At 44.6% G+C, this 26,015-nt stretch overlaps 1 protein-coding gene across 10 annotated transcripts in view; it reads left to right on the top strand.

Annotated features, from left to right (window-relative positions):
• Positions 1 to 26,015, top strand: part of RAPGEF4 (Rap guanine nucleotide exchange factor 4) — a 277,658-nt gene that overhangs the window by 139,121 nt on the left and 112,522 nt on the right. For 9 of the 10 annotated variants that reach the window (XM_045817903.1, XM_045817825.1, XM_045818158.1 and 6 more), the window contains 2 exons: positions 15,799 to 15,871; positions 19,703 to 19,722. The exons of the other annotated variant lie outside the window; for it this stretch is intronic. In XM_045817903.1, the coding sequence (XP_045673859.1) occupies positions 15,799 to 15,871; positions 19,703 to 19,722 (93 nt within the window). The remainder of the gene's footprint in view (positions 1 to 15,798; positions 15,872 to 19,702; positions 19,723 to 26,015) is intronic. 10 annotated transcript variants of the gene reach the window in all.

Below are 26,015 nucleotides of genomic sequence, written 5' to 3'. Positions count from 1 at the left end.
ACCCATTAAAGGCACCTAGGCAGTTTCTATGTCCTGGCCACAATGAATAGTGAACATAGGGATACATATATATGTCTTTACAAATAAATGTTTTTGAGTTTTTCAGATAGATACCCAGAAGAGGGATTGTTGGGTCATATAGTAGCTCTATTTTTAACTTTTTGAGGAACGTCCGTGCTGTTTTCCATAGTGGCTGCACCAGTTTACATTCCCACCAGCAGTGTATGAAGGTACCTTTTTTTTCACAGCCTCTCTAATGCCTGTTATTTCTTGTCTTATTGGTAGTAGCCATTCCATCAGATTTGAGGTGGTATCTCATTGTGGTTTTGACAGCTAGTGAAGTTGATCATCTTTTCACAAATCTGTTGTCCATCTATGTGTCTTCTTTGGAAAAGTGTTCGGGTCCTCTGCCTAGTTCTTAATTGGATTGTGTGGGTGTTTTGTTCAGTTGTATGTGCTCTTTTTATAGCTTGGATATTAACCCCTTATCCAAGGTATTGTTTGCAAAATCTTCTCCCATCTGCTTGGTTTCTCATCTTTGCAATTGCCTTCTTCAGTCCGTGTTTTCATTTCATGGCATAGCAACCACTTTCAGAGCTCCTAACAGAGCGTGTACAGTACTTTACAGTGTGCAAAGCACTTTCTGTCAAACTGCAGCTGAGAGGCTTGGCTGGTGGCATGCCAGGTTGGGGTGAGAGGCTCCTAGGAGATTGGCCTGGAGGAGAGGAGCCCTGTTATTTGGTGTGTGCCTGCAGGTTGGAACCCAGACATTTGAGCAATCTGGGCACAACTGTGGGAGGTCTGGTCTGTGGCGGGGGCAGCAGGAGAGCCAGTGGCCAGAAGAAGAGCCAAGGGAAAGAGAGGGATGTGGGTACCAGGAGGATTTCTTTACAGGAGGTTGTGGGGTTGGGGTCAAACACCAAGATGGAAGATTCTCAAACAGGAGGCAAAGACCTGAAAGGGAGGTGGAGATCATGGTAAATATCCAGGTGGGGATGTGATCTACACCCGAGGAAGGAGGAGCTGCATCAGGCGCAGGAGAGTGAGGAAGATGACCTGCCTGGCTGCTGAGTCCTACACTCTGTGAATGAACCCCGCCTGCCCACACTGGATGCCACCTCACACTTGGAATTGCCCAGGCCACCTCCTCTTTGCTCCATCCTAGTAGTTCTGGTCCTTGCTTTCTTCTCTGCAATTCTCCTTCCCCCACTCCATACCTTTCCTTGGGCCCACCTCACTGTGTGGACCCATTTGGTCAGGCTCCTCCTGTCAGCATTCTCTCTCAGACTCCATCCCTCCTTCAGCCAGCCCCTGTCACCCATAGGTGAGAGAGAACAGGTACTGGGCAGGCGACTCAGCTCCCTGGGATGCAGCTGGTTCAGACCAGCCCAATTCTGCTGGCAGAGGAACCAGAATGCTGTCATTTAGACAGGTTGGGGGTGGGTGGAGAAGGTTCAGACAAGATTTCTCCTGGGTCCTTGGGTCCAGATTCTGAGTCCTTCACCTGGCTGCCTGTCTCCTGGGTTGTCTCCATGTCTATCCTTAAAGGTATCATTTTCAGCTTGACACTTCCATGGAAAAAAGAATTTTTTTTTGTCCAGATTAGCTGTGTACTATATAGGAAAGTGGTTGACAAAAGTTCCTTTTCCAGTGAGGCTTCTAAGGAATTCTTTATAAGGCACCCCTCCCCCTCCAAGTTTTCTCCTCCCTGGATCCTTCTAACTCTGATGCAGTGTACTTTAACCACCCCCCCCCCAATTTAAATATACCTCACTGTATTTGGTAGATGTTATTTAAAAACCATGCATGTGTATATAAAACTATATATACTGACTTGGGCAAATATTATTTTTAAAATAGCAGAAATTTTATTTAACTCTGCAGTGAAATCAAGAATACCTGTATGTTACAAATATTGGAAAGCATGCATTCACATTTTATACTTTGGATTTTCATAAGCATAGCGCAGCTGTATTTTATTGTTCAGATTTTTGTGTTGACTGGTAGGAATGTTTTTTTCTCGCCTTCCAGCACTGTAGAGATGATTTATAGGACAGCCCAAAGCAGCTATTTTCTGACCGGGAAATTGACATTTGAAGCTGAGTTTCTAGATTGCCCTAGAAATCTGTGTTGTGTGCAGTGAAAGCTTAATCTGTGCAGGACAGTCAGGCTCTTCGGCTCTGTCAGCACTGGAGATCGACATCAGTGTCCTTGGGCCTCAAGGCAGTGTGGCATGGAGAGTACAGGAAACTGGAATGCTCCTCCCAGAAGACCTAGTTGCAAAAACTGTAAGGCTGACCCCTAAGATCAGTGGCCAACCGTTAGAATGACAGTACTAGAAGAGCCCAGAAAATTTCTACTCGGTCTAGGGTGGCATTGAGACCAAGGGGATTCTATGGCCTGGTTGGCTGGGGCCTGGAGAAAAGACTTGCCAACAGTGACAGAACCAAAAATCAGACCAGATGATTGCATTGTGGTGCTGGGACATCTGTGTGGGGTGTGTAGTGTTTCAGGCTGGACCTAGAGATATAAGGGGCAAGGTAGGAGAGGCGCAGCAAGGGCAAGACAGGCTGTGGACCACAGTGACGGCTGGGCTGTAGGCCCAGCAAGGGAGTGGACAGATGGGGGAAAAAAACAGAAGCCCAGGTGTGGGGGCTGAGCACATGAAGGGTCAGGGAGAAACTGACATTTCAGCTCTTCAGCCCTGCACCCGTCACTCCACATGCCAGGTACCTGAACACATGGCACCCACAGGCAGATTTGGGCCTTCTCTGTTGGTGGGGACAGAGCGCCCACTCCGGTAAGGACTTGTTGGAACTGCAGAGGCAGCTGGACCTACAAAATAGGGGCAGGGCTTATAATTGAGCTAAGTTGGAAAAAGCAAATATTGACAAAATAAATGCATTAAGAGTAATTGTTTAAAGTTTCAACACTGGCTCCTGTTCATTTCTTGGTAGCTTTTAACTTTAAAATAACTTTAAATATACTAAAATTTAAATATACATAATATTGCAAGAATAGTATAAACAATTCCTCTAGACTGTACTCTGATTCTACCAATTGTTTGCATTTTGCCCATTTGCTTTATTTATCATTCTCTTTCATTTTTTCTGAATCACTTGTAAGTTGACACTTTGTCCTCCTTAACCCCTAAATATTGATATTTCAGTACATATTTCCTTAGAACAAGGACATTTTCTTGTGTAACTACAATGCAGTTATCAAAATTAGTAAATCTGGCTCCTTTTAATACTGATAATATTCAAATGCCATGCATAATGTTTTAATAGTTTTTGTTCTATTACTTTTGAACCTTCAGAGACTGAAATTTAATCACATGTCTTTTACCTTCTGACAGTGCTGGGGAGAGAGCACACAGTATATTTTTCCCAAATCCATCACACGGAAGCCTTTGCCAAGTGTGCAAAGTCAGGCTGGGCAGTCGATGGAATTCCGCTATAATGACCCCAATTAGATAAAGCCACCAGAGAGATCGAAGAACTTTAATGCATAAAGTGCTTGCACATTTGTTTGTCTTGGAATTAAGTTTCTACAGTGCTATCTCATTTCGAGAATAACACTGTAATCACCACTTGATAAGACCCATGTACATGATTTCTATCTTTTTACCTTAAACTCAGGAAAGATATTTTGATGATGCAAATTTAATATATTTACCCCAATTGGGTTAAATGGGTATATAGCAAAAATAAATAAATAAATAAATAAATAAATAAATAAATAAATAAATAAATAAATAGAAAGACGCATCAAACAAGAAAGCAACTGCGAAATGTGTTCTAACGTCAAAAGCTACCCAAGATCTCGTCTTAGAGAAAAAAAAGGAAGAAGCATTATGTGCCAAATGGCCCCATCTGTCTAAGGCCAGCTGAGATTTTGTGCCCGTGAGCACATGGAAACATTTTGGGGTTACAGAGGTATGAGTGTTGCTGGTGGTTAACTTGGTGGTGAGACTGGATATGTAGGTCACTAGGTGGAGGAGAGTGAGGGGTGAGAATTGTTTTTGTTTTTTTTCACTTTATACACCTTGTGGTTTAAATCTGCTCTCATGTGCTTTTAGGTGCTGTATAGTGACGGAACTTGTTGCAGTGGGGGTGGGGGGGAGAGACAGGATGAGATGGGGAGGGGGGCGGAGAATGAACAGTAATTAAAATAAAACCAAAAGGCAAACTTATTAAAAAATAGTGTAGCTTAGAAAGGAACATCAATAATTAATAAGTGGAATTATGAATAAATTGGTTATGTAAAATGAGTCATTTTCTACTTTCAGCTGTATAACTGTGGCTGCCAAGTTTTTCAGCAAGATTCATATATATATATATATATATATATATATGTATGTATATATATATGTCTCTTAAAACTAAATTTTCACCAATGAGTGTATTTTGGTGCTAATTGTCAGGGAGCTGACTGGCTCCTCAATCTTTCTGTACTGCCTTTTAAATTACAAAATTGATTAGTCTTCATAGGCTTTGATGTGTTAAATTTAGGTTTTGTTTTTATCAGCATCAACTGATCTTCACGCCCATTCTGTTCCATCTCTGAAAGCAAGAAGCTTATTCATAAAGAGCAAACAAACATCACAGAGATATTTGACCATGAACATCATATGATTTCAAATAACGTCTTCATCATATCTCCAAATCATTAGAATTATTTTTGTAGATCTTCATGCATTAGGGCCGTTTTTCTTCTAAGCATTTGTTTTTTGAAAAAATGGAAATGTGGCCCTTGGCAGAATTGGTATGAGAAGAAGCCGTGGTGCAGAGGGAGTGGGAGCCGGCACCCACTGTGCCCTGGGCTGAGAGCAGCTCTCCACGGGTTATCTCACTTAGCCCTTCCGTCAACCCTGGCAGGCACAGGGTAGGGTTTCTGGTTTATTGTTGAGGAACTTGAACCTCAGAGTGGTTAAGAACTTTCAGTTCTTCATTCACTGTTTTGTTCACTCAAGAAATAGTCATTGAAAGTCTGCCGTGTCCCAGGCCATGTGCCAGGTGAGGTCTGCAGCGGGAGAATATGGACATGGTCCCTGCCTGCGATGAGCCTGCCGTGGAACAGAGGAGAAAGGCATGGAAGCAGTGCACGTTCTCACACAGCACATAACCACACGTTGCCTGGGCACGCTGATGGCAAAGACATGATGCAAAGAGAGAGAATAACAAGAGACTCACATACATGGGGGCTCGGGGAAGGACACCCCGAGGAAGCCATGTATAAGTGCGGACGCGTAGAAATCGGCAAGGCCAAGTGGTGGGAAGCACGTTCCATGCCACAGGAGGCCTCCAGGGGTCAGTGTGGCTAGAGATGAGTGACCAGAGGAAGAGAGTGAGAACTGGGGCTGGAGGAGCAGGCAGGGCAGCTCATTAGAAGGTTCAAAAGTCTTGTTTGCACCAGTGGAAGTTTTCAGACCTGGAGGGAGCTCACGTTTGCCTGGATCTTAAAGCTGGTGTCCTCCAACTTTGTCAGCCTTGCCCTAGCTCTTGCTCTGCCCCCTCTGACACATGGCACTGTAATGTGCTCCTCCACACTGTGTTCAAGATGGCTAAAGCACCACTCCCATTATTCCACCTCCCAGTGTTCGTGCCGGGAAGGGTGGGGCCTAATCAGTTCTTTGATGAGATGGAGGGGAATTAGAAAGTGTGGGGCCTGGGTGAGGCCCCTAGATCACACTGCAGCTAAAACAGAGTTCATATTATCTAGAGTGGAGAGATGACAGAAACCAAGAACCACTCAAAGGATTCAAGGGGTACAGTGTCCCCCAATAAACAGAAGCTTCCAAAACCACACAGCACTATATGACCGTGATTTCCCAGAAATATGTAGTAGGTGTATATCTTGGAGCAGAAATAGCAGAAATGATAATGAAGGGAAGTGAATACGGCAAGGCTGGGGTACCGGCTGCCCGCTGGAGGTTACAGGGCAGGATCGGAGCTGACGCGGCAGGACAGGCGAGTTAGAGATGGACGCTTCCAGGGAACCTGAGTCAGAAAATAACCAGAGAACTGCATAGTGGTTTCAGACTTTGAGAGACCAAGCCAGAAACTAAAAGAATATCTCTAATATCTCTAATGTGGGAAGTTCAGATATCTATCTGGGCCAGGAAAGTCTTTCCTCTCCCCTGTCTTAGTCCATTCAGGCTGCTGTAACAGAACACTGCAGACTTATAAACAACAGGCATTTATTTCTTACAGTTCTGGAAGCAAAACATCTGAGATTGGGGTGCCAGCACAGTCGGGCAAGGACCCTTTTCCAGGTCACAGGCTTCTTGTGTCCTCACCTGTTTGATGGGCTAGGGAGCTGGGGTCAGGGGAGGTCTCTGAGAAGAGCGCTGATCCCACTCGTGGGGCTCCACCCTCACGACCTAACCACCTGCCAAAGGCCGCACCTCCTGATACCCTCACCCTGGGCGGCAGGACTTCATTATGTAAATGGGGGGCACGTTCAGACTGTAGTAACTCCTGAATCTCTTCTCACAGTCCCCTCCCTTGTGCCTGCGACTCTGTGGGCCGCATACCATGGAGCACGAAAGTGAAAACCAAATCCTGGTAATGGGGGGACTGTCGCAGGCGATTATTTCCTGTGAAATGGTTCTTTATTTCAGGTTTTTAAATGACAGATGCATCCTAATTCTGTATTATCAGTATTTAAGGACTTTCTTAGAATTTGCATGGTTCCATCATATGCATTGCTGGTATTCCTGTTAGTTGTATCAGAGCTGGGCTTGATCATTTAACTCAAAATAACTATGCTTAATATCCCTCACTCTTTGAAAACTCATATGGTTACATAAAATGCCAATCAGCTATTTTTTTTCTGTAAGCAAGGAGGCAATGGCTATATTTTTAATGCTCACGGTCTGCGTGTGCATGAGACGGACCGTAGCAGTGGGCTCAGGCCTGGTGAAGAGAGGGAGATGGGGGCTTGCTATGCAGGGTCAGCTCCGCGGCAGGCTATTTCATGACTCTCGGCTGGGCAGGGTAGTCCAGGGTAGTCCAGAGTAGCATTGACCTACTGTGTGTGTGTCTTACTCTCAATCTGAGCTGCCCTAAGAGGAGCTCATGGCTAATTTAATTAGTTGAATATGCAGAGTGTGCACTGACTTAAATTGTAATCATTCCAGTGAGCCCTTTGAAATCTCTGAACCTTTTAGTGATATTAAAAGTATGGATGTATTGAATGTGCTTAACCAGGAAATCTGAGTCTTTAATGTCATTAACTGTAAGTAACTGGAGATGGTTTAGCCTCTGAGAAAAAGGGTCTTTACCTCCCCCTATGCCAGCCCCTTTCTCTTCCTCTTCCCCAGTTCAGGCCCCTGTGATGGGCCACACATCCAGGCCTGCCTTCCACTTAAAGGGCTCATGCCTTCCTTATTTTTCCACCAAAACTATTTTCCATACAAGCAGCCAGAATGATCTTTTAAAAACACTTATCTGTTCTTGTCACTTCTTCCCTTAAAGTGCTTCTCATTGTGCTTTGATAAAGTTCAAATTCCTCACCCGTGACCCACAAGGCCTTACCTGGGAGGCCCCTGCCCTGCTCAGGCCTCCCCACCTCTCCTCGCCCCCCACCCCCTCGTCCCGTCTCTCCTGCCAGCCTGGCCTCTTCCTTTCTTAACACCACGTGTGTTCCCTCTCGGCCTGGAAGGCTGGTGCTCCCTGCCCCATCCCTCACCCCCAAGCCTCCTCAGCCTCAGACTCCCTGTCATCACCCTGACCCCCAAATCGGAATTTGCCCCACTGTCCGCCACCCAGCCGCATTTTCAGTGCACCCTGTCCTGCGCCCCTGTCCAGCCCCCGGCACCACTGCGCTGCGAGGAGTGTGTGGTTCTGTGGGAACGCCGGTGGGGGCCCACTGCGAGGACCCCGCCAGCCTCCTTAGCACCTTGACCAAGTGAATGCGTATTTACTCTCTCGTTCCTTCAGGGTTAATCCGACTAAGCTCTATTATAACTGACTGAGCAAGGACTGGCTGAAAACTACCACTACTCGTAGTAAATAACTTGAGGGTATTTTAGGGTCCATTCCTACACCTATTGGGGGGATCTTGGCACCTTCATATGTTGGTAGGAAAGAGTTTCAAACAGGTGGCTTTTTCATAGAGACTTTATTTGCTTATTTGTACATTCCACGTGGGCTTTAGTCTAGCATTCTTAGAGGATCTGGGTTTGGAAAACAAGGTCCATGGGCTGTAGTTGTGATTATCACACTCCAGACTACAGCTCTTGCAGGTCGTTTGTGAATTAAAAACAGCCAGGAGTTGGCGAGCAGAATTTTGCCTCCATTTAGAAATATTTCTAATAGGGCCGAAGGATATAATTAAACATCATTGAAGAAGTGGCTGTGGAAGTTCTTCGTGCCCCATTATGCCATGCTATGGAAACCAGGAAACGATGCAACAGAATAACTTGGCATGAAGGGCCAACCTGGTCCAGCCCGTGGTCTGCTGTGGGGAGATCCGTGCGTGTGGCTTTAGAGGGAAATCAGGAAACTTCTGCTGGAGGGTTTCATTCACAGCTGTCTCACTTTCCCTTCCTTTCTGCTTTTCACATAGTAAAGAAGCGTCTAGCTCTCAGAGCAATGTACCACATCCATTTTACACCATACTTTATACATCTTCATACAAAAGTTGTAGAAGAACTCTTCCAAGAAACAGAAAAAAGGGACCTACACTTTATAGCCCTATGCTAAGCTCTTCTGTCACATAATCATGATGCTTTCAGAGAAAGTACAGATGAACTGTTTGCTGTTACATTTTATGAACTCAGCTGTAGCACACTGGGAGGACCTAGTAAAGATGTAACAAATGGGACATCATGACAAGACAGAGCCTCACGTTCCCGGAGCAGTCCCCTCTGATCTTCCCCAGTCCCGGACGGTGCCAGGATGTGCTCTCACTAGTGTGTCCCTGTTCCGAGCACGTGCCCCTGCTGGTGTTCACAGCAATGCCTGCCAGTCATCCTCATGCCTTCCTGTTTGTAATGGTTTTCAGTGCTGATATCCCAGTCCAGGGATTCTATTTATGTTCTCCCGGCAATCTGGTGATTTCCGAGGTGGAGAGGGGTGTCACAGGGACAATTGCCGGGGAGGGGAGTGCCCAAAGCTCAGGCCTCCACCTGGTTCCTGCTGGCTGGGCAAGAATTTGGTGGTAGTCATGGTCACTCTGGCCTGCCTAGTGGAGGCTGCTGGGCAGCCTGGACAGGCCTGGGCAATGGGCAGCATCCTGGAGAAAATCCAGAAAAGGTCTCAGTGTGTCAGGAAAACCTTGACTTCTAGGGTGGGGCATCCAGCCCCACTGGGACTCCTTCTCTTGTCATAGAGGGTCCCACTAAGATTCAAGCTGCTGGCCTTCCTTTGTTCTCAGTGAGTCCTGCTTTGCAAACTGACTGGCCTTTCAGAATACATCATATCTCCAGCATGCCTCTATCCCCAGCAGACACCCTCGACTTTTGTCTTCTGGCTCCTGGGCCATGTGGAGCCCTTGTGCACATTAGAGAGTGGTACCCCTGCTCTAGGTGGGAGCAGCCCCGGGCTGGGGCTCCGGGCTGGGGCCCAGAGCTGGATTCCCCCCCAGCACCCTCAGCCTTGTGGCTGCGCTGCCAGCCTTCCCTCCAGCCTTCTGTAGGGGCCGTGGTGGGGCCAGTGAATTGGCTGAGATATGATAGGACCAGGTTTTAACCTCTCTGAGCCTGTCATCTTTTGTCTCTTCTCAGAAAACGTTAGTATAGCTGAGCCCGGGCACAGCTTCCCGCCCCTCTGCTCCAGGCTCTGCCCACTTCATGCTGCCTTTCCCCTTCCCTCTGTTCTGTGTCACATGTGTCGACTTGCTTTACAAATAGGCCAACAATATTTATGGATTAATTTTTTTAAAAAAGGATTCTGTTCATAAAAAAACAGGCTGATGGCTGAAAGGCTTTACTAATTTTTGTTAACTTATTTCTGGCCTTGCTCTCTTGTGCTCCTCCCCTTGGACTGTGAAGGTAAAAGTGGGCAGTACACTGCAAAGCTGTTTGAGGAAGTCTGCTGCGTACATTCTTATTTCTCCACAGCCCCACTGAACAGGCACATCAGTAGATGTCTTTGGGTCTTTATGTCGCGTGTACGTCAGCAGCCTCGGTGATGTGAAGTTGTCGTGGAGAGAATGTTTCTCCCTAAGGCCGGAGACTCTCTGCTTGGGAGATATCATCACTCGTACTGTGGTTAGCTCGATCAATCCTTGGCTTATTATTTCTATTATTATTATTATCAACAACCATTTATTCAGTGGCTGCTGTGTGCTAAGCACTTTTATAGGTTTTATGGCTCATCCTTCCAAAGGTCCCCGAAAATGGGTGTTATTATCCCAGGTTCCTTAGCCAGGAAACTGAGGAGAAACTTACTCAAGTTCACACAGGTAGCATGTGGAGGATTAGAGTCAAGACCTTGTTCTCACGTGAGCTCAATGGCGGCACACTTTCCGTAACATCAGAGGTTCTTGTTTTTCCCATTGAAGTTCCCTGAATGCAGATGAAATTGATACGTTATGCTCGGATCTAGACCCTTTGTAGCTAGACATAGCCCGCAGCAAGTTCAAAATTTCTTTGAAGTCTTGTGCTTTAATCTTTAAAATGTATGCAAATTTGGCTTCTACTTCATAATGTAAAAGTATAAAAATAATCTTCTAAACTACTTAACATAGAATGAAATTTAAACTCCAGGAAGAGCTCCTGTTAACCCCTCTCACGGCCCCACCTGCCCTGCTGGCTGGCGCACTGGGGGTCTGCACACCAGTTTCGCCATTGCCCTGTGGTGAATCTCAGCTCAAACCCTAGTGCCTCTGTGTGTGTGTGTGTGTGTGTGTGTGTGTGTGTGTGTGTGTTTCATAGACCTTTCAGGTATGGAGCAACCTTTACCTGGTAAATCCACAACCTCAGAAGTCTTCCAAACAGAGAACACAGTACCTAGTACTTTCTAGACAAAACCTAAGTAGATCTTTGTTGGTTTTCATAGAGATCTTTGAGTGACCTGTGTTTGGCTGGAAGTTTAGAGATTATTTAATTGTGGTTTGTAAACTTTTATTTACTTTCTGCTTTAAATTTTTTAGAGAGAGTGGAAGGGAGGGAGAAAGAAAAGGGGAGAAAGAAAGGGAGAGAATCATCGAAGTGAGAGAGTAATATCAATCGGTTGCCTATCATAGGCACCCTGACTCGGGCATGTGCCCTAACCGGGCATCGAACTGGCAACCTTTTGGTTTGCAGGATGACACCCAACCCACTGAACCATACCAGCCAGGTCAGTCAACTTTTATTTTTTTTTCAAAAGCAAAAGTTATCTTTCAAATGAAATTGCTCTTGGGACTCTAATTTATAAAACAACAAAAGTGAAAACACTCTAGTTGCCTTAGGGGCTGAAGGCTCTGCATGGTGCCCTTGCCAAGGGAATTCGGGTTTCTGCCAAGGCACAAGGTTCAGAAAGCCCAGATCAATTCAGACCACTTATTTTACGGATGAAGAGACTGGAGTCAGAGAGCTCGGATGATGTGTATGAGGTGACTCAGCTGATTGGTGACAAAGCCAGGAGTAGATCTAAGAAGGAAGCCTACCAAACTGTTCCAAGACCCTCGAAGGCCCTTGTGGTTTTCTTGTCCTATGAATAGCTGATTTCTTAACTGCCCTAAAAGTCTGGGAGGGCTAGGGAGTGGGAGTGATGAGGAGTCCTCCCGCCAGGGGCCCTCCATGGTATGGACCAGTGCCCCTGGCTGTTAAACGTACAGCTCTTTCCCAGTGCGTGTGGCAATTCAAGAATGATTGAGTTAGGCCATTGATGCTATTGAAGTGTTAGAGTGTGTTGGAATCCAGGGAAAGGTTTTGCAAGAGGATGTCAATCAGGACCCCAAAGAGGACATTATCAAGAGACTCAGCCAGGCCACTACACACCGCACCAGCTGGGATAGGGGAGGAGTATAGGGGTGACATTGAGTAACCACCATAAAAATATGCTGAGTCACCTCTGGAAACTCCTGACCTCAGGTTTAAGCTGGCCTTGTGCTAACTTTCATGTGGGGACCTTACTAACCATGGCCTTGGTTAATTCCCTTTAGTTTTTTTCTGGCTCTCAGAAAGCTTGAAGTGGCTTTTAAACTTCTATGAAGACATGAACTGCTCCACAATCTAGATTACTAATATAATTGTCTCTCATTTTTTTATTCATCACTATTACAAGGAAGCCCCAGTATCGAACTTTCGAATTTCCCCTCCTCCGGAGGATTATATAGTCGAAGGGAATTACTCCCACCTCCACATACTAAACGGAGAGAGAAGAGCTGTCTTCTCATTCCTCTGCCACCACTCTCCCTCACCGCCAGGCTCCACGCACATTCAGATGCCTGACACTTAATGCCACTGCAGGCCAACCCCACCTGTCCTGCCTCGGGGCAGACAGACACAGGGGGCGATCACCCGGCCTCAGTGTTGGCTCAGCCAAGGATGAACAGTGAACACTGAGTCTCTCTCCCACTTGACTCTCAGTTGCTGAGGTCTCTGTCCAAGAGGCAGTCAGTCCTTTTTACTATCTATCCAGGAAGAGTCATGCATTTACCAATCTCTATGGATATTCACATACACACATCTTTTATCTCCACAAAATGGTAGCATACTCTATACACAGTGCTATAGTTTGCTTTTCAAAAATGTAACAATATATCGTGGAGATCATTCCATATTGGCACAGGTAGTAGGGCTTCATTCTTTTTCGTGGCTGTATAGTATTCCAACATCATCTCTCAGGAAACACCCCATCTTCATTCTCTCTGGAAGTAGCTCAGATGTCACCTATTAGTACTTGGTGGACATTTGCATTATTTCCTGTTTGTTTTGTTGTTGTTTTGTTTGCTATTACAAACAGAATCATTTGCATATGTATTCAGGTGTTTCAGGGGGCTGTACTTCTGTCCCTTGAGGGAGATTCCTTGCTCAGTCAAAGGAAGTCTACATTTTAAAATGTGACTGATACTTCCAAATTGCCTTCTACTGAGGCTGTATCATTTTATACTCCAATAAGCCACATGTGAGAGAACCTGTCTTCCCGACTCTCACTAATAGTGTGTTAGCAAACTTTCTGAAACTTCTCCAGATCTGATGAGTACAACATGATATTGCACTATCGTTTTAATGTGCTTTCTTGTCATGAGTGAGGTTCAGCCTCTTTTCATTTGATCTATAATTTTATAGACTGCTTTTTAACTGGCACTTGGAAGATGAGCTGCTGCCTAAAGATCAAGCAATATGCAAATAATTTAGAAATGCCAATTTTCTGATATAAGTTTTATTCCAGTTCGGTGTTTTTTATCCTAATTAACATAGGGTGCACTGCAGGGTGCTACCTAAGAAAACAGTTTTCCTGCTTTAGTGAATGTTTATTAAAAATGCCCCGTCAATTTTAGAAGATGGAGTTTTTTATTTATATGCATAAATATTTCAATTCTGGTTTTGCATCTCCACTATACCAAAAGTTGTTATATGGAAACCAATGTTGTCTTATTAAATACAGTACTTTTAGATTCAGTTCAATGTGACATTTATGAAACAGAAATTTGAATAGTGACTGGGTATAATAGAGATGTTACATTTCTTAGTTATGACAGTGGTGTTGTGGTTTTGTTTCAGAAAAAAACAGTTCTTTTAGAGATTCATATTGAAATACTTATGGATTAAATGGTGTGTCTGGGATTTCTTTCAAAATAATTCTGGAAGGGGCAAGTGAGAGGGGTATGTATGAAATGACATGGGTCATGAGTTAGTATTTATTGATCCTGGATGTTAGTTATATGGTATTCTGTCTGTTTTTACATATATTTGAAATTTGCCATAAAAATTCTAAAATTCAACAGATCAGTGTTAAGTCTGTGTCACATACAAGCCACAGCGCTCTGTGCTGTAGGAAACACACACCTCACAAGCGCAAGGGGCCTTGTCGGCTTGTTCTCTGCAGTGAGCCCAGTGCCGAGGACGCCGTCTGCACATAGTAGGTCCTCACTACGTCCTGAGTTCCAGCCTGTACTTTGGTTCCTAGAGGATTGCTCTATTTTCCGTTCCCAGGAGCTCCAACCCTGAGGATGTGCTATTGAATGAGCAACAGACCGAGTGCTATGGAGCCGAAGGAAGGCGAGGTCCCATTCACTCAGGGGTCAGGACGGTGCTTCCGTGGGGTTCCTGAGAACTGACATGGAGGTGCCTGAGACAAAGAACATCCTCTGCATCCAAAACATTTCTAGGCAGAGCAAAATTCCTCCTTTAATTTAAGACGAACTGTTTCTCCTAGGAGCCCGGTAGGAAGTTGCTAACAGTGAGAGTAATAGCTCAAAAGGCCGTAGGGGTCACAAAGCTTCTTAGAACATACCCCGTCCCCGACTCCTCTCTTTGAGCCTGTTTTGTTCTGAGTTCAGCATGATACCATGCTGAGCAGTGTGTTTAATCAATGCTCTCTGGTGAGGAAGAAGAGTAGATGGTGTCATAAGAAAGAAGAGAATCAGAATGGGGGAGTTATCAAAGGAAAGGTCCGGACTTCGGGGTGGTAGATTGGTCCTGTGGGTATGTTTGACTGATTAGTTAGCTCAGAGGCAGAGAAATTCATGATTTTTAATGTTTGCATGCAGGTGCTGGTATAGTTGCCTCAGAATGGGTTTAAAAAATAAAAGCTAGTCACATCTTGACTGGAAGAAGGCTTTTTTGAGAAGTTCAATGTTACATTACAAACACCATTCAGATATACCAAATGGGCCAGGTGGTTGCTCGAATACTGCGTGTTGCCAGCTGCCCATTGCTACAGATGAAGCCTTTTCCGCCGACGTTTGTGTAACCCACGAGCACGTTGTACAGCGCTGACTCCTTTGATGTTGCTTAACGTTTGTGTGTCACCATAATTACAAACCATAAATATACATGACACCGTGCGACACATGAAATTGCCCAGCTTTCATCCTGAAAGGGGAGGAGGCTGGATTATTACCTGACAAGAGAGGATGTCTAATAGGCATTTTTCATTCTTCCTAAATGCCACTCCTCTCTCGTAGGATGCTCTAGATTGCTTTATGCTTACCAAGCTTTGTGCCTTCAAAACAGCACAGACTTCAAGGGCTAGTGTGTATCGCTGAACCCCAGGTTTTAAAGCATGCCTGGACCAAAAATCAGGGGGATACAATTCTGGGGGAACCCAGACACTACTGCATGAAGCCAAAGTCTTCTATTTGACAACATATCAACAGTTCCTTGGAGGTCACAAATGGGCAGGTGTATGATATAAAAGGAAGTAGGTAAATGGAAGCAAATCAGCTTCTTTCAAAACAGACATATTCTAGGGATGCATCTCTTTTTGCTCTGAAAGAAAACTGATTCCGTGTCATTCAGCTATTTATTTGTATCTGCAGCTGTAAACACCAAGTGTCTTTGCCCTCTACCAAAACCTGAGCATGCGTTTGCAGGGGTGGGGAGCAGGGCAGGAGATGGAGGGAGGGCGAAAGCCCACACAATTCATTTAATCAGTCACAACTACATAGATGGGTGAGCTGAGACCAAGCCCCCTCCCTGGGCATGGGCGTATTCAGCCTTGCCCAGGAAGACCTCTGTAGAGCACAGTATCTTAATTGTAGGCCACAGATCCCAGACAGCGTGATTCAAGGCTCTATAAATGCAAGACTCAGATGCTTCCTGGTGACCAAGGTTTCTGCTTTTTAATGTGTAAATAAATGAGTGCTCCACGTGAATAAATATCTCTGTATTGAGTTTGCAATCTTGTCTTTCAGAAATACCGACAGTACATGGCAGGACTTCTGGCTCCTCCTTATGGTGTTATGGAAACGGGCTCTAACAATGACAGTAAGTGAAAAATGTGAACATTTGTATCTAAAATGTGTCGTGTGGTGTGTGTTTTCATGTGACAAAAATATGTCCTACACCAGCTTGACAGATTAAGTTTCCAGACTCTTTTGTGGATAAACAGACCTGCCAGCCCACGTGGATTATTATACAAAATGTTCATACAGTATTATTTTTTCATGGCTTTAGCTAATGCTCTGCTGCTAGTTGGGACTTCAGCATACTTAGAATACCTTCTCAGAATGTCTTCATTTTGTTGCAAAATCCAGTGTTGTTGCTGTGGTCTCTTTAAAATGGGACTCATGAGCTGTGTTTGTCTCGGTCACTTGTGCGTACCTGAGAGCCCCACCCTCTTGCTCATTTTGACATTATTGATCAAAGAGGAGCAGCATGAGTCATTCTTCTTCTTAAACCACAGCTTCTCCAAACCCCAGGCCTTTTATAGGAGACCAGTCTCTGTCTGATCATAAAAGAAAGGAAGTTTTTCTCTGTGATATGCTTTTCTAGTAAGCGCCCACCGGACCCTGAGAAACCCTGTGTCCCAACTGTGTTTATCTTTTCGTGCACATCAGAAGCACCTGCTCAGCACCCCTTAGCATCCCTGGGAGATGCTCACTGCACCTCTAAGCCCCTTTCCTTGGCTCGTGACAAGGTACCAAGTACTAGGGTTTTTGAGGCTGTAGTACTTCAAGTAGACCCAGTGACGGAGCAGGAGGCCCTTCCACTCCAAGCATCTTCAGAGTCACTCTTCATATCCCCTTCCTCACACCTTGAATCCTTGCTCTTAATCCCAGACTTGTCACTCTCTACAGGGGATTCTCCTCCCTGCTCACCCAAGACCTAAGTAAGCTTCCTCGTTTTCCTTCTCCTCAGGTTCACAATTTCTGTGCAGCCTCTGCCCTCTCCTTCTGTTGCTTTCTTTCCTTTCCTTTGCTTCCCTGTTTTGATTTTTCTCTGTGGGCTGATCTGGGGGTGACTGGCTCATGACAAGTACCTGAGTTGCAATCCCAGCTGTGCTGTCTCCTAGCTCTGTGACCTTGGACAAGGCACTAGTCTCCCTGTGCCTCAGTTTCCTCAAGGGTTATTATGAGGATTAAATGAAGCAAAACACGTCAAGCATTTGGAAGAGTTCCAAGCATATAATTAGCACCCAAATGATGTGAGCTATTATTTCTTCACCACCAGCCACTCTTTAACCCCTCCAAGTCTGGCTTCTGCCCCATTCTTGACTCAAACCACTCTGCAGCTTCCCACTCTCCCCAACTTCGAGTAAGACTTTTCACGCCAACAGTCCATTCTCCTGTGGCATCAGGCTCCACTGCACTATCCTGGTTTTCTTATATCTCTCTGGTTACTTGAATGTTTGTCTCTTTTACAGATACTTCTTCCTTTCAATGAAAAGTTTAGGTATAACCCAAGAGTGTAGCCTTAGCTGTTTTCTCTATACTTCCCCCTGACCACTGTATCCTTTTTTGCAATTGATATACATACTTCCCCAACCAATGCCTCTGATTCCTCCAAAGAGCAGCCTGGCTTTCTGAATGACTGCTGGTTCTCTTTCCACCTAGATGTTCTCTGGCGTCTTAAACTCAAAATGTCAGTAACAGAACATATCCTGGTTCCCACAAAACCGATCCTTCCTCTGACGGTGCATTTTCACTGATAACTCCCCCATTCTCCTGCATGTACCAGGCTCTAAGCCCCAGCCATTGTGGAGCCCTCCTTTCTCTTACCCCCACCACTGAGGTTCATCACTTGTCCACCCCTTGCTCCTCTGTCTCTTGTGTTCACATGCTTTCATTGCCGCTCCCTCAGCAGCCACCTGGCTGAAGGCCTCCTCACTCCTGACCTGAGGGCAAAAACGGCTCAGCTGCCTCTGGGCCCCCCGTGACTCACCCCTGGTCTGCCCTGCTCCCGGCTTGTACAGAAGTTCTTTTTATTTACTTTCTGGTGTGAGGAATTTCACACGTATAGAATGACACAGTGAATGCCTATGTTTTCATCATTTCAACTTAATTAATACTTTAATATTTAAATAGGATTTGCTTATTAACTTAATGTGTGTTTTAAAATTAATATTTTGCCACATTTATCTCTTTTAATTGTACATATGTATTTCACACCAAGTACTTTAACAGGTATTTTTTAAAATAAAAACTTTTCCATGTATAACCATACACTATTATCATGCCTAGTGGCTGGCATGGTTTTCCTTAATAACACCCACTGCCTAGTCCATATTTAGATTTCCCCAGCTGAGTAGCTTTAGAGCTCATGCTCAAACTGGACTTCAGTCAAGGACCATGCCATTGAATCTTGTTTTTGTGTCTTAAATGTCTTTTCATTATGAACAGTCCCTTTCCATCCTGTTCCTGGTCAGAATCTCTCTGTTACTCAAAACCGTTTAATAGTTGTCCATCACTTGCCACAGAAGGTGAATTCCCAGATGGCAAATGCCTTAGCCCAACCTCCAAGTTCCGGCGTGACTCCAAATCTCCTTTTCAGTATTATTTCTCTACAGAGACCCTAGTTTCCAGCCACTCGGTTGTGGTGACTTGTGCAACTCTGTAGCTGTCTATTAACCTCCTAGAAAGTAAGCTTCCGTTATGCCCCTGCATCTCCTCATTCAGTCAATTTCGGTCCTTTCAAACGGTTGTTGAATGAATGGTTGGGTGGGCGGGTGGGTGGGTGGACTGAAGATGAGTTTCAGAGTGCTGACAGTGAGCCACCCTTCCTTCCTCTGATGGATCTGGGAATGGGGGCAAACCTGCCTCTTAGCACTCTCCGTTTGTGTCCTGGTGCTGTCCCAGCCCGGGAGCCAAAGTCTGATTAGGGAATGTTTTCAAATCGTCTCTTTTATTCTTATCCCTCCTGTGCACTGTACTGCTGGCCATTAGGATGGGTGCTCAGTTCTTTTAATGCCAATATTGTAAATCAGTATAGTCACATTTAACACAGAAGGTTTTGTTTATTCAGAATTTGGACGTACTGTATTTTAACATTGCAAACCACCACACGCGGCCCCAGTGATTCAAAACTAGGTGCAGGCCACCTTAAACCCACCTGTGCTTCTGTCTCCTCAGTATAAGGCCACTTGTGCCCACTTTCCTGGGAGCAGAAAGCTCTGCTGGGGCTGTGGACCTTCCCATATGACCACCCTTACCTACCACGTCTGTCAGACAGCGGCCCCCGAGGAAGTGCCAAGGACCGGGCCCTGCCTGTAGTAGGTGCTCATGAAACGTTTGTGAAAGGATGCACAAAATGAATGGATGAACATTTAGCCTTTTTTGCTCAGAGAACTGAGATATCCCTGGTCACAGCCACTGCCCAGCTCAGACCTGACTTAGAGGCAGCAGAGTTTGCTTTGCCCCAAACGGAAGGTGTGTCCTGGTGGGTTTTATGTGCAACCTGCCCCTAGGTTCAAATCCCTGGAGCAGTGTGGGTGGTTTGAAGCATAAAAAGACAAATGTGCCACTCATACTTGATGTGTCTGTCTAAAATTTCGAGTGCTCTGGTGCCCAAGACAGAGGAATTAGTTGCTCGCATGGTGTAAACAGGTCAGGGGCACATTTTTACCTCTGGGAAAGTGAAGCGTGTGGCAGGAAAGCACAATCAGCGGGAGATTTGGGTGTCTGGACACAGCCCTGCTCCTGGTTCATCGCTCCGTGTATGTTAGACTTTGAAAGGGGCTGCTATTTTTCAAAGCAACATCATGTAGGTTTGTTTTTTAACACCAAATTTTATTTGGTTTGATTAAGCAAAGGATTTCAGCTCCATTTTACAGGTTGATCTTATAATTCATTCTCTCTCTCTTTTCTTTTGCTCTTCTAGGGATTCCTGACAAGGACAACGTGAGTAGCTACTCTCTCTGCCTAGCTTCTAAAAACTGTCAAAAGGTGAAAAATAACCATGGTAACCTTGCCAGCAGAGAGAGCTCTTTATCCACGTTCAACAGAGCAATAAATATTTTTCTAATCTTATTCTGGCATCTTTGGGGGGCCACTTTGAAGTATGAAGGGGAGAAGGCCGATTGCTATGACATGGTCACCACACGCCCTTGACATTAGTGGGTCTGAAGGAAGGTTATTCTAGGGGCAAACGGTGCAAGTGCTGTTTTCTCTTTCCCATGATGCATACTCAGCAGTACAACAAATCATTAGTTTAACAGCCTATAGAAAACATGTTGTTTTTCCTTAGTGGGAATACAAAAACATGAAATTCAGGGTCAGATGATGAATTTACCTAATTGTACACTAAAGTCATATTTCTCTTTGGAAGCCAAAAACCAAATAATTGCTGTAGTTGTTTAGAGAAAGCAGGGGAGAGAATAGAAGGTTTAGGACAAATATCTCCTAGGAAACAGTACCAAGTGTGCCTTCTCAGGGTGGAAGTGATGCAGTGTCATTGTCTTTGTGTGTAAATAATGATGATGACGTTAATTGTGTTAACTGGAATCTAAATTTAGACAACAGCATGGAAGGGTTACTGATGGAACCATGCTGTGGTTCATCTGAAGCCATGCTCGGTGGCTCTCAGAATGTCATCTCGTCGTTGTGCTCCTTGGTGGCAATATCACAGAATTGTTACCCTTTCCTCTCCCTGTTCTTGTCCTGTGTCTGTGGGCTAAGATATCGTCTCAACTAAGTTCAGATTACTTCTGTATTCCTCTTCAAAGTGCTGACTCTACCTTTCTTTGGGTCCCCCTGTTTCCATAATCTTAGTTTTATGGGCTGGTTGGGGATTCTGGCCCACACTGGTACTGCTACAAATTTGGGTTCAGGACCCAGAAATGCCGCTTCAAATGTTCCACCAAAAGTTTCCTTGGCTTGCGTCAGCAAAGGATTTTGGCTCCTCCCTGGGGGGACGTGTGCATGCAGCTTGACCTCTCTAAACATCCTCACCTCATCTTCAAAATGCGGATGTCAGCCCTGAGCACCCTAAAAGGCCATTATGAATACTGAATGAGGCCGTCTGTGGAAAACCTAGAGATATTACAATAGAGCTCAGTAAATGTTAGGACTATTATTATAATCATTACTTTCTCAAGCCTCCTATCATTTTCTAGCTATTTTTCCTTCTCTGAAAATGTCCTAACCTTTATAAAGTACCTTTTTTTGGCTTTATGGCTGGCCTTAAAATACCTGTCTTCCGTGAACCTGAGGTTCATGGAGAGTCCGAAGCCATAGCCTTTGGTGCCCGAAGTAACAATCTCCTCCTGCCACCATTTGGGACACGGATGCCCCCGAGACACTGCAACAAAAAATACCCAGCCATCGGCCAAATCAAGATGACAAGAGAGCCTGCGGCCTCCTCATCCAGGGGCTCTCTGCGATGCTGAGGGTGCACAGAATGGCCAAACCCTGGGGGTCTCAGCTGTTCTGATCTTCAAAAGGAAGCCCTGTCCCTCTTCGGCCCCGGGCCACCTTTACGATGGATCTCCCTGCAGTGGGGCGACAGGCACAGGTTCTAAGCAGAAAGTCCACCAGCTGTCATCATGTAGCATTTTGTCATGTACTTGTGACAAACGAGGAATTCGATGTTTGCGGAAAGTTAGAAACAACGACGTAGGGCTGGCCAGGCTGTCTCTCCTGCGTTAGTTGTGGGGTAGCTCCCTTGCATCTGTGTGGGCCATTCCGTGTCCAATTCTCTGGCAGATGGAACAGCACAAGTTTTCTCTGTCAGCAAATAGAGTGGACGCAATGTCACCCTGTGCTCTTAGGAAACCTCTCCGATGCCATCAAAGGAAAGCAAATGGGATGAAAGACATTCGTGAACAGAGCTGAAGCTCTAGAAAGATAAAGAGAAGCCTGAGATCCTTAAAGTGGTGTTAACTGAAGTATTTCCTTTGTAAGAGACAAGTAGTGTTGTGATGGTTCCTTTAATCCTTTACCTTCTGTAACTGCACACTGGGCCATGTTATGTTCCCTTGGTGTTTCTAGATAGAATGATATGCCGGCAACTGAAGTGAGTGCATGTAGACTATCGTTTCAGTGTCCAAAGAGAGTCTTTGTGGAAAGAATATGTTCTCCTTTCCAGCTCTTACTCTTGATTATGTTAATCGCCATGTTTGACTTTTAATCAAATATGCAGATGTCAGCATGTGGTGTTTGCAGCTGCCTCGCCAGCTACATTTTATTTCCAGACCTAGGCTTACCTTGCATAGAAAGACCTTCCTTTTTATAAGTTGCACTTTTGTAGAAACAGATGGGCTGGCGGTTAACTTGCTGGATTATTTTGTTTACTACTTAGTGTAATGGATGGGGCAGTATTTAAATACCACAGGATACTGGAACCTATAAAATGATTGATAACTGCATCAGAAAAATGACTACTGAGCCAATAAAATAAGTAGACTGTTCTGGTAGGGTTGTGATTGTTTGCAGCTATTGGATTTATAAAGAAATTTTTCTCTTTGATCTGTTTAAGTTGTATTTTTCTGTCTTTATGCGCCATATCTGACTGACCATGTTTAACACAGAAGCTAAAAAAAATCACAATTAAAAGAGAGCCTTATAGTCAAATATTACAGTTGCCCTTTGAAGGAATGAGCTTGTCTATAATTTTTTGCTATTTATGTAGGTCGTGCTGCTCACTGTGCTGTATCCTTCTGAGAGGCGACTGCTATGGAGTTTTGTAATCTTAGAAGTTTATACTTTTCTTCCTGAGTGTGCAAGAAGCCAGAAAATAGACTCAGGAAGAGATTACAAAATAATTCCATTTCCTGACTTACAAACATCTTGTTTCCAAAAAGATCATTTGAGGTCTTCATTTTTTAGACAGTTTTAGTGCTGAGAGTGTCACTAGAAGCTTCTTGCTGAACAGGAGAGCGTCCTTGCCAGCAGAGAACACTGTCGATGCAGACGGAGGTCGAAGGTTTCCCAAGTGCTGGAACTGATGCTAGCTATTAATCATGGGCAAGCTCTGGAGTCTTATAAAACTATTTGTAGGTCTCGTTTTTAGAAGGTGACAAAGTTTCTCAAACTTTTAAAAATCATGTGTCATTTATGTGAAGAACAAATTTCAGAAATTATTATAAAGACACAAGTTTTTAAATGGCAAATGGTCAGGAAATAATCTACACAGTTTGTGAAAGTTCTCAGTAAGGAGAGAGAGTAATAGAATAATAATAATAAACAAGTAACTATTAGGGTTAAAAGGCTAGGAATTTTAGGAATTTTTAGGGACTATAATAACATTTATCTCTATTGCTGCTCTGTTTCAAGTTTCGAGAAAATAAATGAGAATGTTTTCCACCAATTAAATGGCAACATCTTATTTTACCATGTTAGACTGGCTGTGATTCTGGGCCAGTCATAGGAAGGTGTGTATCCTGATACAAACTTAAAATGTAAAAACTTAGACAATCCTATAAAACCCAGTAAAACCTTCACCTTTAGAACACCTACTGGATTCTAATGAACAGTTTTTTGCAGAACACAAAAGTTCGGTTTTTTCCAAAGATTTTATTTATTTAATTTTAGAGGGGGAGGGAAGGAGAGAGGGAGAGAAGCATCAGTGTGTGGTTGCCTCTAGTGCACCCTCTACTGGGGACCTGGCCCCCAACCCAGGCATGTGCCCTGACTGAGAATCGAATTGGTGACCCTTTGGTTCACAGGCCTGTGCTCAATCCACTGGGTCACACCAGCCAGGGCAGAACACAAAAGTTTTTAAAATCCTGCTTTAAAACATGACTGATGCAAGTCCAGAGCTTATCAAAGTATCTTGGCCAGAGCTCCCGGGCTTACCCAGCATCCCTTTCCCCTGTTTGTGGGTGAGAATGGTTTCCCTGGTGCCGATGCCGCCCTGAAACGAAGTGTGTGTCACGGGTGGAGGGTGCAGACCAGCCAAATGCTGAAGACTCAGAAAACACTGAGCCTGCTCCTCTTGATTTTGAAGGACAGATTGCCTATGGCCCAAGTGGAGGTTAGAGCGAGGGTGCTGCAGGCCCTGGTCTGTGCGATGTCTAGTGTGTAAATACTCAGTTCTCCAGCGGGTGGATCGGAATGCGTCGCTCAGAGCCAGGGCTCACTTTGTCCACCCCGCCTCCTGGAGAACACCAGCAAGTTAGTGTCCACGGGGCCAAGGACAGCCTGAGCTCTCTGAGGACGTGTTTGTTTTGGTGTTTGCGAGGTATGGGTTATATGGGGCAGAATGCCCTTGCTGAATTTCTTTCTGCTTTCTATTCCATCTGTTGTAAAAGCTGACCATACCACCTCTCTTCTTCTCTCTAGCTTCTGCAGTGGTAGATTGATTGAATTTATAAGGTACCGGGTGGTTGTCCTTCATCTGAGCAGTACATAGTAAATGCAGGCAACACTCTAACTACCTGGTCTCGGGTTGCCAGTTAGACCATGTGCTCGTTGCCACCAAATGTTCTCGGTCACGCTTGCAGGATCCGCTTTCTGTGAGTCTCCTGTCAAGGGCACATGTTGGGTGATATTGGGGTGGTGCCTTGTTAACATATTTGAGAGTTATGTCTATAATATTATGAATTACATTTGGTGATTGTTTCAATGTCCCGATTTGGGTTCCTTTACGTTTTAAAATTTTCTTTTATGACACAGAACTTCTTAATGGTGCTTCCGGGCTAATGGTTTACTCTGGTCGTCACTGATGGTGCTCTAGGGTTACTTTGAATATATTCTCTCATTCTTCTCTGTAATCAGAATTTGATGTGACCAGGTACCGCAGAGAGAACCTGGATAGCATTTAATCCTTAAATAGCATCATAATCAAAGAAACGAGATTCCCTGTCTCTCTAGCCCTAGCTTCTCCTGGCTCTCACTTGAAAAACTAGCCCAGCCTTGAGGCGAGCCTGCTCAGGATCGGCTCGCTGCCGAGAATCAGTTCCACTCTCCGCAGGGACGAGGAACATAATGTCCTGTTGATAATAAGGTGCTTGCTCTATTGCTGATTCCAAAGTTGTGGGAGAGTATTCTTGTCCTCAGAAATATTTCATCCTGTGCTGCAGGCAATTATGTTCATCACCAGCAACTTTGGGCCACTGGCACATTATCTCAACTGATTGTAAGAGTAAAATAATACAGTGTTTATGTTTGATGAATTTGAATTTTTATTGTTCCTGTTTTGAGGAATTGAGACCAGATTATTTGCAAAATATGTCTTCTTTGTAGGAGAGAAAATTGTAGTGTTCTCAGATTGGATAAATTAATCTAGTGATTACATGTCACGTAGGATTTGGATTTTTTTGTAATAACAATTCTGGGTTGGTCAGGCTCCCCTGAGTCCATAGATATTAAAATATTCTGTAGTCATTCTCTTTATCTTTAGGTAAAATTACATGGAAGAGATATAGATGATAGATACGCGTATACATGCACCATACACTTACATACAGATTTGGTATATAGACACATACATATGTATGATTATGTAAATATATTTACCTATTTTCATTCTTAAAATTTTGGGGAAAGGAAATTGTAAAACCACCTTTAGTAATGTGATCTGGCATTCTTATTGCTAGTTTTCATAAATGCTTAAGTTCTCTTCACTCAAATAAAAACTAAGTTTTTATTTCAACTTAGTTTTATTTTCCAAAGAATGATTCAGAAATACCCATAGAATATGCCACCTATTTGCTCAAAAACCTTTCATTTATCACATGTGTGTCGGTGGGTTGCAGGCTCCCTGGGGGGCTACAAAAAAAAAAACAGTACCTTCAGCAAGTTGCAGTAATATGTGGAGGAACACATGTGAACATAAAAGTACATGGAGGTGTCATGGGCACATATGGGCAGAGAGCATGGCAAGGGGACATACATGGCCTTAGCTCTTCAGGCTTGAGTTAAAGTCCAGCTCTGCCACTTATGGCCCACATGAAGGTGGACGAGTTAGTTAACCCCTTAGTCCTCTGTTTCCTCATCCGCAGGGAGAGTAACAGTGGCGCCCTACCCCAGGGAGCTTGCAGAAGGATTCATGAGATGATGCGCACCAAGTGCCCAGCCAGCGCTGCAGCCCGCTGTGTGCTCTCAGGAGACACGTGGAGGTCCGTGCAGGTCTCAGGGGGGCAGGCAGGGGCTCGGAGCAGGCCTCACGGAGGAGGAAGTGCCTGCGTGCGTTCTCAGTGGAAAGTAGAAGTTATCCAGGTGAACAGGAAAGGAGAACATTGCACGAACAAAGG

This window comes from Phyllostomus hastatus, unplaced genomic scaffold, assembly GCF_019186645.2.
Source record: "Phyllostomus hastatus isolate PE091 unplaced genomic scaffold, TTU_PhHast_1.1 phas_contig_1, whole genome shotgun sequence".
Taxonomy (NCBI): Eukaryota; Metazoa; Chordata; class Mammalia; order Chiroptera; family Phyllostomidae; genus Phyllostomus; species Phyllostomus hastatus.
The sequence above is the reverse complement of the archived record's forward strand: the minus strand, read 5'-3'. Positions and strand labels throughout refer to the sequence as shown.